Raw genomic sequence first — 19,358 nt, 5'->3', positions numbered from 1 at the left:
CTTTAAAAGTTTTCTTTCTTGTCACATATTTCCCAAACTCAATTCTATTAGCCAGCTTACATGGTTTCCTTTCAAAACTCGCGGTTTAGTTTCAATTTTCGTCAAATAGAGGCGGAAGAATGTCTGTGATGTTTCTCCAAACAGATGTACTCTAACAGACTCTAACGGCAAATGTCGTCATCATGGAAAAGTAAATAAAATAAAAGTTGCTCTCGCAATGTTATGTGATTACCACAAATCAAGACTGAAAGTAGTATAGGACCGAATACTTCAATCGGAACAATTCACTTTGAACGATTTCCTGTACATACAATTGAACAAATTAGATTTTGTTTCGATGTTTCCAAGGTATGCATACCATTTTTGTTTGATTTGGTTTGTTGTTCTATGTAAAGAAGATTTAGTAAGCTTTGCGTCTTGAGATGTGCTCAAATATATAACAGTAAATAAGTAATAGATGTGCCACGCAGTCCTTACTAAATTAAGCAAATATTATATGAATAGCAATGTATATGATACTCCATATCCATGGTACTACATTCCATTTCACTATACAATATAATGGCACTGTATTAAAACATATAAAACAAATTCAAATAATGCGTAAAACTGAAGTTACGAATAAAATTATTAAAAAAAAAAACAATTCTTTTCAATTGAAAAGTTTAGCAGTGTGTGTGTGTGTGTGTGTGTGTGTGTGTGGAAGTGTGTGTGTAACACACAATAGTGTGTTACAAATTATTGTTATGTTTTTTTAAGGACTAACTGTAGTCTTTGGTAAATTCATTTCATAAATGAATCTATTAAAACTTTGAGAGCGGGGAATTAACAAAAAGGTAAAGTTTTTTTTTTATGTTTACGCTTTATTGTTGTTTAAAACAAATAATTATAAAATTTCGGTACGTTTTATAACGTAGCGCATTTAACACCGATTAACAGTGCTTTTGAAGACATTACGTTTTGTGTGCCAAAAAATTGGTCGTTATTTCACTCGGTTATCGTATTAAGAGTTTGCAGGAGCATCCTGTGATAGTGTTTATATGACGTTTTTGTTCTTGTTTTTTGTTTACCTGTCAGTGTTGTCCTACATTCTGATAGGGCGTAGGAACATTTCATTGGCATTGAAATGCGCATTACACAAAATCTCCAAGTCACAGCTATGAAAAGAACACTGTGTGATATTTATTATTATAATTATTTTAAATTATAACTAGTTCACATCTGACAGTAAAGATAGTCCACACTTTCCAGATACTTTCTCACATCCGAAGCAGCAACTTTAGGACTGTCTACCAAGAACGGTTCCAGTGGGACCTCAGCCATATCAGTAAACAGTGCCAATAGCGCAGTGAAATCTAATATCTCGATCAGATGTTGAGCTCCTAAACAAAGATCAAAACCATTATAAGTCTTAACTCCAACGCAAATGGAGGAATCGAGAATAGCATACCTTCTCCTAGGTTTGGATTCCACGTGTAGAAAAACCGATCCGTACATTTGAGCCGCTTGAACTCAAGGCAGGTAGATTGCGACACTAGTTTTGGCATGTTCGACCCAGGATAACTACGCTGATCCATGTTGGCAAACAGCACATCGATGTCTCCGGGGTACTCATAGTACTGTGCGAAAAACTCTATCAACTGCACGAAACGTAAAGCAAACCCGCAATTAAAAAACTGAATCATCTGATGCTCTCCCCGTCCCACATCTTACGGTCTTACACTCACCTCCGGATTAAACATGTCGCTCAGGTCCTCGAATGTACTGTAGCACTTGCTTTCCTCCCCGGCAGCATGTTCGATGAAGTGTTTGTAGGTCACCAACGGACACAAACCAGAGTCACGATTACGTGCCAAATCAATGCAAGGTAGACAGCTACCACGTTCTCCATCAACGGTATAGAATTTGTGTACAATCTGCAATGAAAAATCGTCCCTGATTATAGATATTGCTATTTCCATTTTACCCTCAAATCTTACCGCATCGGCCAGTCGATCAGTCTTGATAGGTGTTTCCAACGCTCCTGCTAACGTTGCTGTACAATCAAACGACTCGTGATTACGGAAGTACTCGTTAAACGGTCGCCATTGTGACTTTCCTTCATGCTTGTACATCACCTCATCCGTAATCCATACGTGTGGGAATCTACCGGGCCCATTTTTGTACGTCTGGGAAACAGTACTCTCCGCGTACGGATTATATTCACAATCCAAACCACACAAATTGTACAATTCCTCTCCTAACAGAAGCGGCAATAACTGTCCGTAAATGATCTTTTGGTAAACGCCAATCGTAAGCGCTCTGCAGCGTTCCTGTACCGAACCCTTTGACTTTGCACAGGACCGAATCCGATCCACACAATAGTTGTGCAGTTTACCGAATAAACCGATGATGGCAGCAAACTGCACGGTGGTAGGTGCCGACTGGGAAACTGATTCCGAGACTCCACAGTGGTACAGTGGCAGCTTTCCCTTCTCATCATAGTTCGCGGTGTCACCGTATAAGCTGGATAGATCCAGGTAGCTACTCTGCATGTTACGCTCGGCCACATGTTTGATTTCACATCGATCGTTTGCCTTTTCTTGCGGACTAAAATTAAGACAGCTTATACCGGACTCTCCATAGTACGGATCATCCAACGGCATGCGTAAAGGATTCGACAGCATGGACACGAAAGCGCTGCGATCCCGTCCATCTGCACGACAGCCGCGAAAACCTTGGGTCGGGCATTGTGTACGCTTGTTCGCTCGGCCAATCATATCCGAACTGATCGTTTCCATCCAGAACACCATGAACATGTTTAGTGAGGAGGACGTGGAGGGACCATACTTTTCCAGGAAGTCGGCCAGCCCGGAAATCACCTTTCGATTTTGTGGTAATGGTGCGCCTGATTTGCTGCGTACCGGTTTTGATACGAGATCGCTAAAACACGGTGCGATGGGATGCTTCAGCGCATTTCCACGCCTTCCCCAGGTGGGATTCTGTAGATTATTACAACTTCCGTCGTAACTACGATATCTGAAAGTAGACAATAACTACGTAAAGGAAAAAAAATATATCGAATATGTTCAACACTTACGGATCGTCGGGATCGCAGGTAATTTGTTCGGCGCCATTGCAACAGGAGAGCGTTACATTTGTGTAACATTTTCCATCGAGCAGATTTCTCAACTGACATTTTTTCAGTTTTTTTGCTAGTGTCTTCAAAAACTTATCCGTCGTAAGAGTCCGCCGCACGTCCAGATCCTCATTTGGTTTGATTGACAACGTCTGGAAGAGTCCAAAGTCGAATTCACTATTCCCAATGCGATAGCAACTGTTTTGTGCTTTCTCTTCGTTGCTTAGCAACTCGGCGACTGCCTTGATGAAAGCTTCCTTTTCGTATTCACCAAACAGATCCTGATCTGGACAGCTGGAAGGGAAGGCCGTGTGAAGTACGAATCATTATTGTATACCCATTGCTAGAGAGATATTCGACATGGTTTACCTTTGATCATCGTAACACATTGGATCATATCCACATTGTTTGTCATACCCATCATAATACTCCGGAACTTCAGATAAGTAGTATTTATCTGTCATAAAACGCAAAGGAAATATATCATTCAACAAAAATCAAATATGTTATGTAGACATTCGCCATCAAAAGGGACTGATGCAGTCGAAAGTTGCATGCATCGAATAGTGTCACTGGTTGTGCATAGGAGTTTGTGGAGAATGATCTTCATTTTTTGGCCGTTTATACGCTAATAGAAAAATGATCTCCACCCCACAGTAATGCATGTTATATTAATTTTATTATTAATCATACACTCATAAGCAACAAAAAAAAAGCAAATGAACATTGTAAAGTGTTTTTTTTAATTCGCTAGCAAGCATTCCAGTGGTTTTCAAAATGATCACATTATTTTTTTCACCTTTTAAGTCCACATGAGTTCAACAGTCACTGTTTTCTCTTTCTGTTACACCATGTCACGTAAAGACAGTCGGACTACGATAAAGCACGTTCGGCGCTTGATGTTGAGCTGCGCGCTTGTTTACAAACAATCAATGCAGCATATACAACATGTACAGGTGCACAACATTCTGGGTTCTCAGACATCTGTTAACAGTTCTTTGCTCAATTCTCAATGTCACTATTTGTAGTTTTTTTTTTTAACATAATGTACATCTCGCTTACTTTACCAACTGGTTTATTTGCAACAATTTTTATTTATTTTCAACCACAAACGAAAACACTACGACTAGTAGAATCATACCGAATGGGTCTGCTGAAGATAATTGTACGCGCAGAAGCAGCCATAGGGCTAACGCCAGCACAGTTACATGCATAGGAAACCACTTTTCAAGCAAGAATGCCATCATTTGGAAAATCTTTGTTGAAAGGCGCTAGATTACACAAATAACACATCTAACAACGGGTATCACTATTGTGCCCCCAGCACAACTGCACCTTTACTGAATGGCGCGTACCAGAACAGGTGGTTTTATAAGATTCCGCTTGGCATGGGGTTTTATTTAATTGTTTTGCTTTGCCGCTGGTCAGTTGTTTACGTTTTTGGCGACTCACGTTGTGTCTTGTTGGTGACACGCGTGCTTTCCGGCCAACATTAGCTCATAATGTTTTGATTAACATAAAACAAGCTACTTTTTTCACCCCATACTCATGGCCTCTTGGGTATAGTGTGAGATTTTTAGTTTGTTTGCCATTGTTGAACAGTTATTAAATACCACTTAAAATGTAATGCACAAAGAAATGGTAGCTTCTTTCCAACAACACAAGAACTGGTTGTGTTTTTGAATGAATGTTTTATCGTTTTAGTTTTTTTATTTCGTTAACGGCTTAGTACTAACAACAAACTCTAGAGATGGCAGAATAGATAGTCCAAAGTTTTCAAGTAACTTTGAACGTCGCTCGAAGCTACTCTGGGACCACCAACGAAAAATGGATTTAAAGGAACAAAACTCATCTGCGTAAACAGTGCCAGTAATGATGTAAAGTCGAAAACTTTGATAAGATGACGAGCTCCTAAAAAGTATGACGAATAAGCAAGATCAACGAATGGGAAATCAACACAATCAACAAGTTTACACCGCACGCTGGCTTACCTTCACCGAGGTACGGATTCCACGTGTAGAAGAACCGATCCGTACATTTGAGCCGCTTAAACTCAAGGCAGGTGGCTTGGGCAACTATTTTGGGAAGGAAACCACCGGGCAGGATTCTGCGATCCAGCATTCCAAACAGCAAATCAATATCTGACGGATGTTCATAGCGCTTGGAAAAATATTCGATAACCTATGAAAATGAAATGAATGTTTCAGAATGATCTTAAAAGCACAACACAGAGTCTTACATCCTCTCTAAACATATCGCTCAGGTCCTCGAACGTGTTGTAACACTTAGTTTCGTCGCCAACTAGCTGATCAAGATAGTGTTTGTAGGTCACCAACGGACACATCCCAGAGTCACGATTACGTGACAGATCGATACATGGCAGACAGGTTCCACGTGTTCCATCGACGGTGTAAAACTTGTCCACATTCTAGCAACAGAAATTCATCAACAATTATTCCAACCCCACCAAGTTACCTTACCCGGCACTTACCGCCCTAGATAAGTTTCCTATGTGAATTGGAGATTCCAGAACCCCGTCCAGTACACCGCTACAATCAAACTGCTCATGATCATGGAAGAACGTGTGAAATGGCAACGATTGTGTCTGCCCTTGTGGGCTGTACAATATGCTTTCCGGAATCCATATGTGCTGGAATCGTCCCAACCCGTTCCTATACGCCATGGAAACGACCGTCTCATCGTGCGGATTATACTCGCAATTTAAATCACACTGACTGTAAAACTCGTCACCAAACAATACTGGCAGCAGCTGCTCCGTGACAATCTTCTGATACACGGCTATTGTAAACGCACGGCACCGTTCCTGCACCGGACCCGGGCTCTGCAAGCAGGTACTAGCACGATCCACACAGTAGTTATGCAGCTGGCCAAATAGACCAGCAATCGCAATAAAATGCACCGAAATGGGTTCCGAGTTCACAATCGGGTTAGTGGCACCACACAACTCCAGAATCAGTCTACCAAACACATCATAATTAGCCGTATCACCAAGCAAGCTCGACAAGTCAAGAAAAGGGGTCTCAAGATTTCGTTCGGCCACGTGCTTTAACTCACATTGGTCGTTTGCTTTTTCTTGCGGGCTTAAGTTGAGGCAGCGCACTCCAAGCTTCCCATTGTAAGAATCGTCGGACTGCACTAGCAGCGGGTTGGACAGTGGGGTGATGAAAGGACTGCGATCGGATCCATCCGCGAGGCAACCGCGAAAACCATTTGTTGCTCGTTTGGTTCGCTTGTTCGCTCGACCGATCATATCCGAATTTATAAACTCACTAAAAAACACCGTAAACATGTTCAGGCTCGAGGTAATTTTAATTTCCCGCTTTCTCAGTGCATCGGCCAGCCCGGAGATGAGATTTCGGTTTTGTGGTAACGATGCACCTGATTTGCTGCGCGCCGGTTGCGAAACGTAATCGCTAAAACACGGCGCAATGGGATGCTTCAGAGCATTACCACGCTTGCCCCAGGTGGGATGCCGTAGATTGTTACAACTCCCATCGTAGCTTCGATATCTATTTTGAGAATAGTGAACGAAAAGCGTTATTAACAAACAATTAATTGGCCCTTGCTACACTTACGGATAGGCAGGATCGCAGTGTAGTGTCTCACTACCTTTACAGCAGGGGAGCGTTACGTTCGAGTAACACTTTCCATCTAGCAGGTTTTTCAACTGGCAGCAGCTGTACCGTTTGGCCAATGCTTCCAGTACCTTTTGTGTGGTGAGAGTTCGCGTTACCCCCAGCTGCTCATTTGGATGAATAGGCTTCGTCTGATGGAACCCAGCATCAAACTCAGATTCATCGATCAGAAAGCGAGGATCGTTTGAAGCTGCTTCGTTGTTGAGCAGCTCATGAATCGCTTTCTCCAGTGCTTCCTTCTCCAAGCTTCCTAGCTCCTGCAGTGATGGACAACTACGAAACAGGCGATCGGTTAGGCTAGCAAAGCTAAACTTATTTTATTCACTTGCTCCACAAAGTACCTTTTATCGTCGAAACATTTGAGTTGTAAACCACACTGTTTATTGTACGCATCGTACGTCACCGGGTTCCCATTTAGCTGGTAGTTGACTGCAAAGACAAGTGCATAATTCACGCATCAGTGTTCATGTTCTACGTTCAATGATTGCACAAATCTTTCCATACCAAATGAAGCTTCCACAAGCTGTAGCACTGCAAAGATTCCACACAGAATCGACAAGCCTTTCGTTCGTTGGGAAAACCCGTGGTACACCTGCACCATCTTCGATCTCAGCGAACCTTACCTTCTGCAAGTGTACACCTCACTGGTTTCACCGTGCTGCAATAGAACGCGAGGGCTCGTGGTAGAGCTAATTTATATACAGCCCTCAGGCAAAAGTTATCGCTCTGTTGGCGTGTGCAAGGTATCACTACGTACTCCGACCTACGGCCATTCTCATTTCATTCTCGCATTATCGGTAGCAAAAAGATACTATTTAATTAAAACCATTTCTTGGAATGAAGTGACGATTCGCAACAAAAACAAACGCCATGTACCGACGTCCGATGGTAGCTGTTGTTATGTCTTTCCATGTTTCCGGTGTGTTGACCGAGTTGTGATGATGTTAAAGAAATTGGATACAAGTGCAAGAACAAGTGCAGTAAGGAGCAAAAAAATCCGCCAAAACGTGAGCATTCCTTAGTTTTGCTTTAGTGTTTTTTTTTTTCTTTATTTGTGGTATTGTAGGTAAAGTCTTATTTTTATCCTTCACGAACCCTTAACAATATCATAGCAGAGTAGCAATATCATATGGAAGCAGCTCCAAAAGAAGACATCTAATCTTCGTTCATTTTCCGATTATAAGACACTTGACTTGGCCGATTATAAAACAAACCTATTTTCACTTAAGTATCGTCTGGTGCGTGACCTGCGTCAGAGACAAAACAGTTTCCATCCTCCTCCATATCTACTCTTTTTTTTACCTTGCACAGCTGAAGGAAATGCATATCATGGTTACCGTGAGGCGTTATATTAATCATAAATTCTATCCTACTATTGTAAAAAAAATCAATCTTCTAAATTTACATGTATTTGCGAAGATATTGAATTACTTGATGTGATATTCGATCCTCTGTTCCGATGCGATGTTTTATGTTCTTAATTTAGTATACTCTTGTGCTCCAACTTTTTACCGTTATTTACTTGAGCAAGGGTTAATTTTTGTTATGTTGGTTGTTACCAGTACTAAGAACGACACTTCTGACATTTATTGCCCAAAACAGCAAGCTCCGCAACTCCAACTAAAGTTCATAAATATGCGAAGGGCTTTACCAGACTCATTATCCACCAGGAAGGTAGTCAATTTGTTTGGAACGAAATAAATTGAATTAATATATGTTAGTCATGCCAATCTAACCTTTCAGGGATCAGAGTGAGGAAGATTCCTCATATACACATCAGCACGACGTATTCAATGATGAACAGATCAACCGAAATGACTTACATAATAGATAATATAAAACAGCTTATTAAATTATGTATTTCTACAAACCTCGAGAAAATGCTTCTGACACAGGATAAAAAATTGTTTAGTGTTTCACAAACACACTTTGTTAGTGTGCTCATTAACAGGTACTGTGGTGTCCACACCATGCATTTAAACATCTTTTTCATGAATTCGTAGAGACCGGCTATGGTATCATCGTGAATTTTCGTTCAAAAAGTAACGTCCGTCTGATGAAATAGCTTTTCTTTTAAAGATAATTACTGCGGTATGCGCATTCGTGATCTTTCTGCTATCGGTTTAGCAGTGTGGATTAATGGCTGACTCAAGCTGTGTCTTGGAATGAACAGTATTTGCTTAGTAACGAAGACACGAGCCAGTTGAGATTTCAAGATTAGGATTACATGAGAGACTAGCTGCATCAATTCCCTGCATTCGCTGTTTTGCACCATCGTAGGTCATTTCAGTACAGCTCCTAGGGCTGGTGGGATGCCCACAGCCACCTTTGATCAATTTTTAACCAACTAAAGCTAAATAAGGAAAAGTGCTGGGTGCAAAAGGTACAACATAAAAAAGTGCATCGCAGATTATCAGACATGAACTGCATACATCTCATTAGTGTCATTTCCATCACACTCTCATGTTCCGACAAGGCAAGAAACACATACAAATTGTAATTAAATGTTCATATCATTTCAACAAACATACACAACTTTAGTTACTCCTTTGAAAAACAACCAGAACGCAACATTCGGGAAGATAGGTATTATCATGAGTAGTTCATGATGCTTGCTGCTTACTGCCCAGCCATCTGTCAGGTTACATCTACCGACGCTGTTTGCGAGAAGTTTCCCAAGATCCGCTCCCATAAGTATGGCCGCTAGCGGTGCAGTTATGTTTTGTGTTGCACGTGAAACTTTTTCCATAAATACAACCACTTGCTAATATTTATTGTTCACCGTTGGGGTGGCTCGCCCTTCCAACCACCACAGTGTCACCTTTTCTTGGATTCGTTCGTTTGTGTGGAAAGTTGATGCGCATTGTGAACGTTTTTTCGCATGTTTCGTACAGTTTGTACAACAAAACATCCGCCCTTCTTGTTTCAAAGCTTGCGTAAAACGTGATAGCGAAGGGACAAAAACTTCTTTTTTTCTGAGCGTTACTGTTACTGTAATCTACGCTTAATCGCGGAATGTTGTAGAATGTCGTGTTATGTGCATGGTTATGAATATTTTCTTCCAGGTTATTCTCAAAGCGATACAATGAGGAATTTATTCTTATTTTTTATTTTTTACAATTCGTAATCAACGTTTGTAAGGCGGTTCAATGATTCATTGTCTCAGCGTACGGCGTATTTATTCCAATCTTTTATCATGTTTAATCTTTTAAGCAATTCATATCTATTTTCATGTCATATTAGAAGGATATATAGAAACGTGGCAACAGTAGAATAATTATAATTCGTCTTTGAATCATGCAGAACCGGCAAAGCAACCATTGGAATACCATTACCGAATCACGACCGTTTGTATGATGATATTAGATTGTCCACGCAAAATTTAAAGACGAGCCCAATTTATCGTTATTCCTAAGGTTCATCTCACCCTTTGCCCCAACATACACCGAATCCAAACTACCATCTGCCAAACATCAACACTCAATCTCAACCACTAACGACATTCATGACCAAACAATACTTCCTTCAGACAACGACATTCCGACTCCCTGGGGGACATGACGTTGTAAATTAAATGTGTGCATTTCGATCATATCGTACGCACCTATTCCATTACCCCTCGATCCTTCCACCGCTCTTGCTCTACACGATGGTTTCTACAATGCAAACTCCCTCAAACACACAACTCATCGCATCCTACCGGCATTCGCATCCTTCCTCGGGTACAGTGTCGAGCCCGGATGAAGGAATGTCATTGTTCGACGTAGGGGATGGAATTTATCACCAACTGACACCACACACGGCACAGCATGACATAATTGCAACCCTCACGCTTTATCTTGCTCACCCAACCAATGCCCGGCTGCGTTCGCTCATCGACTGGCCGCAAATCAAAGCCAACGATCGGTTGCCGATCGGAGAATGACAGCCTGGCTTCTTTCAGCACGCTGCTTCAGTCTGAACAAAACGCACCGTAATTGCATTCCTGCCATACCCGCATCCGGACGCATCCATAACATTTCTGGGTATCGTGTGCCGTTTGAAATTAATGCGTTCTCAAGCCTACAGAATAGGAATGCCACCACTAGTGTACCGCTACCCTTGAAACGGATTACGAGCAACTTTGGTAGGTCGCTTTCGGGCGACGTGTATTGAATCTCCTAGTTTGCTTCTTGAAGGGTGGAAGAGTTTTGGACCATTCCGTTCTCATTCGTCCAATGCCCGTGTGTAAAGATTTTCAGTAATTACACAATCCTCGGTACGATTGTATCGCCCCAGTGCGCATTGTTTGACGGGGTGCTTGTGGTGTTGTTCAATGCACAACACTATTCTAGCACTCTTCCGTTCGGATGCTCTCGTCAACACTCTGTAACCGTGCGTTTCATGTTGGATCATTTGGGGCTTTAGAACTCCCTGGGGTGTACACAGCGTGCGGGAGTTGGATGAAAGGACGAATGTAACAATTCATTTGTGGCTGCATCCATCCGAATGCCTGCGGTATGAGCTAATGTGTGTGTTTGTGTGCCTGTGTTAGGTGGTTGTGTTGTCAGTGGTGATTATACAAAATTATGTGTCGCCTCTAGGTTTGCCCATCCGTTTGTTGCAGGACATAAATCTACCGTTTTGCAAACATTCAAACCCTGATTCCGTTGTGTGAATCTGCGCCACATCTCTACTCCATAATTTCACCGACAACAACATCATCATCGCGTCATCAACATCGCCCGGAGCGTGGTAGAGATGGCTGTGTGCATCTTTCACATCGTGTCCGCAACTGACAACTCAACGCCCTGCTCATCTCGCACGCCAACGAAAGGTCTTCCAATCGTCCCGAGAGCTCACAAGTTGACGACATTTTATGAATATGTAGTGCGAGTTTAACATTCATTAACATATTTGTAAAGCGGCGATCGATGCAACTGCACACCCGGGATGCACGCGCTGGATGCATACACCGCACATCCTTTCGCATAGCACCACACGCGTACATGTTTATGCTAGAACCGGTTGTGCGGTGCCGGTGCAACCACAAATTTATACGAATTTTCGGTGGCCCAGTAAATAATCCGACCTGCAGTATGCAATTGCGGTGCATTTGTTTGCCGTACACCGTGTAGCAACGTTGGCGCGCGCTTTTTTCACATGCTTTAAAGTAGCGTGCATGGAAAAATAATGAAGTGTACTTTGGAATAAAATTATTGAAGTGATTTTCAAAACCATTGAAAATTTAGTCGAAATATTCACAAAAGAGTAAGCAAATTTCATCAATAATAAAACATAAGGGTTAAAAGTAGCAATGGATCTATTTTCGTGAATTTTCAATGCGCACCATTTATGTAGAGCATGGTAAATCGATTCTACTTACATGGGAATTTATATAGCCACTTCAACGTTTTATTATAAAATATTTATCGAAAACGAGCGCTCACTTAATTTTAATTCTATTCATTCATACAGTCAAGTATTAACCCCACGTTTGGAAGGAGGGAGAATAGATTGGGTTCATTTTTTAGATTGAATGCAGCAAAATACTGCAGGCCGAAGACACTCTGGAACACGGAGCTAATTTGTGCCCAAGTGTATCCACCCGGGAGAACACTGTGCAAACAGAGCTGTTTGAGTATCATTCAATGCATGTTAGAAAATAGTGCTCCGTAAGCTATTTTCCCGTTGACCAGCCTGTAAATCACGGATCTCTGGGACGATGGATGGCTTTTGAAAGCTTTTACAAATTGTGATGTTTTTCGGACAAATTTGGCACATAGTTGCTGGTGGTTAGAAGACTTGTGATTGTCTCGAAATGCATTTCACATATCAGCTCCTACATTCCATACAGTCCTAACAAAAGTTTTCCATAATTTTGTGACACGGAGTGTATGTAACACATATGTGCATAATTAAAAAAGCCCCAAAACCGATCAAAAATATTATGATTACAAAGAAGGATGTTGTTACTGAATCGCGTAAAACTAACCAGATTATCTAATACACAGTTATATTATCTGACAACTTACATGAAAACTGTTGTTAGATTAACTAACAACAATCAAACACTGCTTTCTAGGTCTTAGCTTTCATAGTAAAATCTGTATTTTATGTAGTACTCCGATAAAACTAAAATAATCTTTTAAATTTACCAATAAAACAACAAATTATATTCACGAAAGAAGCGTCTACTTATCGACATTACTCGCGCAGGAGCTATATTTTCTCATCGTTTCCATTTGCCACCTAAAGCTGTCCCACGGGTCACTCATTATTGAACGGCAAACCCCGTTAAATTGACTATCCAACCTCCAAACACCATCCCGTAGATTAAGCGTTTTCATTTTCATTGTCGACCTCTGGTAATGCTCCATTAAATACATTCATTCAATCGGAGCAGTCCCGTTCTAGCCATCTCCTACCAACCCAATGACCGCATCATCTTGACAAAAATTAATCCATAATAACAAATCGCATCGCCACGTAAGTACCACCGTCAGCAATGGTACCTGCCTAATGTTTCACTTCCTGCTACTTTCTCTTCCTATCCTCAACGAACGAACGGCCATTCGTACTTGCTGCTCCCGGAAGCAATCTAAAAGTCACACAAAATTTTATGAAAATCATCAACGTCTTCGCTGAGCCGTTTGGCGAAAACAGCTCCATTCCCAGGGAATGTCCCGTCCAGTGAAACACACTCAGAAAACAACGAAGTGGGAGTTACAGAAATCCCTACAACAACCACATGCACACAAAAAATCCTTCCTTCGGCAAGGTGCTAATCTTGAATGAAATATTAATGAGATAGTTTCGGGCAAAGTATTCGGAATGGTAAAACCGTTTTCATCCTCGGGCACGCCCGGGCCCGTAATCAGGATGAACATTGTCTACCCACCGTGGCAGTATCATTCGGCCAATATTATCGAGCTTGTTTTCGCTCGCTGCCTTCCTTTTATGCTTTCCTTTTACATGGCTAGGGGTGTTTGCTCATCTTGGTCTCCGGTGCTCAATATTAGGGTTGTGTTTGATGGAGAAGGGAAATTAGGCTCCAGTGAAATAGCTCTCGACGTTTTGGAGCCCAGCATTATGGAGCATAACGCGCCTGATCAGTTTTTTTTTTACACGAAAGTCTCTTCTGGCGCACATTGCCACACGGAAAGGTAAATTGTTTTTGGTTTATCATGAGCTTTGCCTGTCGGTTGGAGTATTTCATTACTTTCGGGGTGTAAATATGAAATTCAAAAACTGAAATATCCATTCATTTTATAATAAAAGCTTCCGACATTCAATTCAGTACCGACAACACAATTCATTTAAATCAATTTCCACCGCTGCTTCAGTCGCACACGTCAAAGATCGTTTGAAGTGCTTGGAAATAAATTGAAATTCACTCCTCAGATATAAAATATTAGCACACCCATCAAAAGCAGCGAGCCAAGCGTCTCCCCCCTCCGGCAACCGAACGGAAGTGATTGAACGTAAAACGAAACTAAACCCTTTGCCGGGTGAAAGTTTGTGAAATAAAAATTAAAACTTTCGTAATCAACATCCCTTGCCGTGGGTTGCCACGTTTAAAACTCTGCCCCCGTTGGCTCGTAAACTCTGCTCCCATAATCATTCCGAAAACTGGCAGAGATCGCCGGCAGAAAGTTAGATGAGCCTCTGACACTGACAATGCCGCAGTAATCACTCGGAATCTGATTGCCCTCGGCGAACCTGAGACGGTGATGTGCACGGACCGGGAGTGTACCGGTGTGTCAACCTGCAAGTGTCAACCGACGCCTCAAGTCGGACTACTTTTGTAATCAAATGACAATTGTAAAATTTTCTCGTTCGCTTCAGGCAGCTGGGCTGGAGCCAAAGCCAAGACGTGACAATCGGACTGAAGGGCGTTAACGTAGCTGATGAATAATTTTCGTGCACTGGAAATAGTGCCAGTGGGGCAAGTGCGAGCGAGGGTTACGGGTTGATAAGTTTGTGCACTACATTGGTTCACTGTGGTGCTTCAGGGTAAGTTTTGGGAAGTTTGGTAAATCGGATTCGAATGATGAAACGATTTCAATAGCGATTGTATGAATGCCATTTTAAAACATTCATAATGTACGTCGGTTTCGAAATGATAATGTAGAATGGAATACAAAGATACGCAAATAAAATATAATATAATATACGTACGGAATAAAATATACGTACAAATAAGTAATGTGGTTAAACATGTTACTGCTCGTAATATAAAAAAATAATCAAAAAATAAATATCTGCTTTTAAAAAATAAATATAATTTTTCATCTTATATTGCTGATTATTGCGCTCTTTTGAAACTTGTTCTATAACCAAACTTATCTGCTTGTTTGCTTGACAAAAATAATATTTTTTGAACATCTTACAAATAAGTTAGAATCAAATACAGATTTTCTCTATCAACAAAACATGTTTACACTTATTTTAAGTAAATTCAATTAAGATATAGTGCTGTTGTAGTGAACAGAAATTTCGTTTATTTCTGTTTATTCGATTGTTCTTGGAATTTATTTACAAGTTCTTCAAATCATTAAAATTACACATACACTTGATGAAAATACTGTACATATTCCATTATTAGATTGTATTCACTGAACACAAGCATTTCTTCTCTGTTTCATTTTTCTATTTAAGAATCGATGTACCGATTAACCTCAATAAACCGAGATCACTGAAAGATTAAACACCTTTTCACATCACTAGTAGAGAACAGTTTTGGCAGAAATCAAATGCCACTTAATGTAACGCATCACTCAAACGCTGACCTTTATCAAGTCCCGAATCGAGTAAGGTCACCCTCGGCACAGCAACCTGTTTCACTTCGTTACACTCAACGTGACTATAACGCTCAACGTTCTGGTTGTTGTGTTGCTGACGAACACGAGAAGCCGTGGTAGGTGAGAAAGGGATGAGAAAAGACAAAAACCACCGAAAGTGATATTCCCACTTCCTGGAAGGATCACAATCGTTCGACTAAATGTCACCATCTTGCTTGACGTTCTTTGAGTTGAGGTTAAATTGAGAACGTAACTAAATATGAATATTCTGCCAAGAGTGAACCGAGCGAAAAGGTCATGGTTTAATCGTTCGATAGCGCACGAATACTGTCGGGATAATATGGGTAGGGGGGTTAGGTGGCGGGTTTATAAGCTGATATGGCTAGCGGGTATGACAAAATCCAGAGCAGAAGTTTTCAGTGAATCCTTTCAATACTTAATACCCATAACTGCGTTCCTGAACATAGCGTTCATAGCGAGTAATATACCAAAACTCTTAACTATAAAAAAAATTATTAACAAGCATTAACTGGATAAGCAGAATTGGATGACTTCCTATTATTACAACTAGTTTTATTTATGCTGATATTTTATTGGACAGGAAAAACTTTTTCTCATAAATATAAGAGCTATTGTCAATACCCAACATTTCCTATAAAATTCATTTCTTTATTCATGGATATTACGTTCATTGCTCATGCAACGAAATTTTAAGTTACATTTCTTTGAAGAGATTCAGTGTCATTATCTCAGAACTCGTAGCAGGCTGTTTAAATTCTCGAAAGCGCGGAGCTTGATTACAGTGATGTCAAAGAACCTTCCGTTTTTCAAATCTCTCACTAAAACTTTTTTTTCATACTCTATAATAAGCCAATCTCTTTAATCGATAACATTTCTGAATTACAACATCCAGAACATTTTGGATAACAAAATTGATATCTACTCTGAGAAAAATCAATTATATACAAACAAATGTTGAAGTTATTAATGAATGAAATCAGCTATGTTGTTAAACTTCCGCAATTATAGTATTTTTATTTAAATTAGAAGCGAGATGAGGCGTCATAAATGAAACATAAAACATATTTAAATTGCACTTACCAGTTCCGTATTTCTTGTTAATATTTTTGCAGTTGTACTAGTCTTTTCAAACTTTATGTTGAACATGAACATGTTTATGTCTGAAAAAAAAATCAAATATTATCTCATAAAAAATACAACAAAGTGCATAAGCTCACTTATTATTCTGTTCCGCTGTTTCCTACCACAGATAAAGCGTATTATAGTGTGAATGAAGCAATGTGAAAAGGATAATATAAATGCTTTCTTCCCCAGAAAAATCGTTTCGTGTACACTCTTTTAAAAGCTTACAACGTGCAGCTGACAGAATGTGCAGGAAAACCACATCCCCAGCGGAATAAACCGAAATCGAGAAGACCAAATAACTGACCGGAAATGAGAATTTTGTGCATCGATCCAAGTGCATCAGTCAGCCACTCAAATGCCTGTGGATGTGTCAACTGTTTCATTTCTGGAACATCAGTTTATGGTTTCACACCCTTTCACTAACAGTTTCATACAACCATGACCTGTATATGCCCGATAAGCTGGCCGTACGAACTCATTACTGCGCTTCTGTTCGGCAAACAGATTCAAGTGAGGAAAAACATGGAATTTTGGTTGTTCACTGTACGGTATGGCCTGGCCTACGTAGTTTGGAGATAAAATGCAATTTCAAACAGACGGGCTGGGGCAAAATAACATAATACGTCGTTTACAGTGCCCTATAACTCCGTGTGATTGCATTACTTTCCTTCGATGCAATAAAAGGGATGGATGGCTTTGCGTGACAGTCCAAACGATTTAATTTTTTCAGAAATATTTCAACAGTAACTTTGACTACACAAAATCACTCATGATTTTCGATACTCTGTCTTCGGATTAATTAGTTGCATATTAGCTGGAATTAAACTATTTGTATGAAATATCATTTTCTCATACGGATTTCTACCTTTCTTCAATTGCTTTTGTCTCTATTTTGAATTAAACACTTATCTTGAATGTTATCACTTCGAACATTTGAACAAACGTTCGTTTGATAAGTTTTAGAATTTTACACAATCCCAAACCAAAAATACCCATAAGAGCATCGTTGCTTTTGTGCCTTCTGTGGTATTTTTAGATTTCCCACATTCATCGCTCTTGTAAACATTCAAGTAAGATTAACCCATACTATATACTATTTTAGGAGTGCAAAAATAAAAACCCACTCTGTCCAAGACGAAATAGACACAGCACGCTTACACGCCTCGATGGTGCTAATTTCCATTCAACCCATGTCAATGTAATGCACTTGAACGTTTTTCACACCTTCACACATCTGTCGGATGAACCAACCGTTTTTTTTTTTTTTAATGTAACCATTTTTTCCCCTTACATTCTCTGTTGCCCTTATTCCATATTGTATGCGCAACACATCAAACAAATTACAACGACTAGACGTCAAGCTGGATGGTTGGCTCTTTTTTTTCAAGTGAACATTTTTTTCCGGACGGGTACCCGCTTACCCGTCCGTACTCCTTTCTATAAGCATTACTCGGGTACGGGTCGTTTGTTTAGGCTCATCTACGTCATAAATCATGCCAGGATATCGTTCAGCATTGCTGACAGCCCCGAACGACCGGTTCGTTCAACATCTCGCCACACACAAACACACATTTGGGGCCAAGGAAACGAAAGAATCGGTACTGCCGATGCATGAGGTGTTGATGTTGATGATGAAGGATCGGCCAGACCTGGGTATCTGAGTAGCTTAAGAAAATCTGCTATGAAGCTTCTGCAACCGTGAGCATTGTTGGTAAAGGTGAAACAAAGGTAACATCCATACCTTTTAATGCTTTTGTTTTTTTTTTCATTTTTCCCGAGTGATTTTGAAGCAGGTCAAACCAAATGTGGATTGGTTTGCTTCTCAAATATCACGCAAGCATGCGGAAGAACCAGATCTGATTTTCTTTTAAAACAAAAAAGCAAACTTTTTAGTTTAAATGTTTCATAAGGCTATTTTACACACATTTCTCGTGATTTAATAAAGAATACTACATTATGACTCCAATGAATGATTTTTTTAAACAATAAAAATGTCTTTTCCAGAACATTGTGTTAAATAATTCGTTGAGTAATTCGTCGAAAATAAACGGAAGCCTTAGCACTATTACGATTTTTTTTATCTGACAAAATAACAAGCGTTTTGAGAATAAAAAGATTCTCTAAAAATTTTCACAATTTTTGACGCAAAAGGAAAAAGAAGTTAAACAAAAGCTGTTGCTCAAACTCTTAATCAGTTCTTGTTTTGTTAGGAAACAAAAAAAGCAAAGAAACAAGCTACAGTGCAAAGATAGTTATTAAGAAAAGGTTAAAATTTCAAATAAATCAAAGGTTTTTGAGAGAAAGCAATTTTGCTATATCGCTAAAAATATTGACGGACATAACCTACAACAACACAACACGCGATCACAAATGACTGAATGACAAATGACCATGCCTGCCGACTGAAGTTATGATAAATTTGCTATATCTCGTCTTACTATTCGCTAATATCATATTAAGTCAATATAGCTTAATAGCTTATTTATACCACTGATAAGAAAACTTTAAATTTGTAATTTGACACAGATTTGAGAATAATTTGACACACTCTAATTTAATCTTTCGTTTCAGAAAAATGACTTTAAAACTGAAACGAAACGTGAAGCTAAAGCGTCGTACCAAAATACACACGAAACCGAACTTGAATGATGGAAG

General features: G+C 40.0%; 2 protein-coding genes across 2 annotated transcripts; both read right to left on the bottom strand.

Annotated features, from left to right (window-relative positions):
- Positions 1–1,215: 1,215 nt before the first annotated feature.
- LOC128717882 (chorion peroxidase-like) lies at positions 1,216–3,507 on the bottom strand. Its single transcript, XM_053811556.1, has 6 exons — positions 3,488–3,507; positions 3,080–3,412; positions 1,980–3,018; positions 1,728–1,916; positions 1,451–1,640; positions 1,216–1,382 (listed from the first exon to the last, which is right to left on the bottom strand). The coding sequence occupies exons 1-6, from the start codon at positions 3,505–3,507 to the stop codon at positions 1,216–1,218; spliced, it is 1,938 nt and encodes a 645-aa protein (XP_053667531.1).
- Positions 3,508–4,862: 1,355 nt separating this feature from the next.
- LOC128708829 (lactoperoxidase-like) lies at positions 4,863–7,375 on the bottom strand. The gene is made up of 7 exons (XM_053803809.1): positions 7,279–7,375; positions 7,116–7,203; positions 6,715–7,047; positions 5,610–6,648; positions 5,358–5,546; positions 5,110–5,299; positions 4,863–5,029 (listed from the first exon to the last, which is right to left on the bottom strand). The coding sequence occupies exons 1-7, from the start codon at positions 7,373–7,375 to the stop codon at positions 4,863–4,865; spliced, it is 2,103 nt and encodes a 700-aa protein (XP_053659784.1).
- Between the last annotated feature and the right edge of the window lie 11,983 nt (positions 7,376–19,358).

Source organism: Anopheles marshallii, chromosome 2 (assembly GCF_943734725.1).
Source record: "Anopheles marshallii chromosome 2, idAnoMarsDA_429_01, whole genome shotgun sequence".
NCBI lineage: Eukaryota > Metazoa > Arthropoda > Insecta > Diptera > Culicidae > Anopheles > Anopheles marshallii.
This window is presented reverse-complemented; position numbering and strand designations above follow the sequence as displayed.

Coding starts and splice junctions, on each gene's coding strand:
- LOC128717882 (XM_053811556.1), bottom strand. CDS start 3,507: ATGTGTTACGATGATCAAAG. Junction 3,413..3,487: donor ATGTGTTACGATGATCAAAG/GTAAACCATGTC, acceptor CTTCCCTTCCAG/CTGTCCAGATCAGGATCTGT. Junction 1,641..1,727: donor GCGACATGTTTAATCCGGAG/GTGAGTGTAAGA, acceptor CGTTTCGTGCAG/TTGATAGAGTTTTTCGCACA.
- LOC128708829 (XM_053803809.1), bottom strand. CDS start 7,375: ATGGTGCAGGTGTACCACGGGTTTTCCCAACGAACGAAAGGCTTGTCG. Junction 5,300..5,357: donor GCGATATGTTTAGAGAGGAT/GTAAGACTCTGT, acceptor TCATTTTCATAG/GTTATCGAATATTTTTCCAA. Junction 5,030..5,109: donor GAATCCGTACCTCGGTGAAG/GTAAGCCAGCGT, acceptor CATACTTTTTAG/GAGCTCGTCATCTTATCAAA.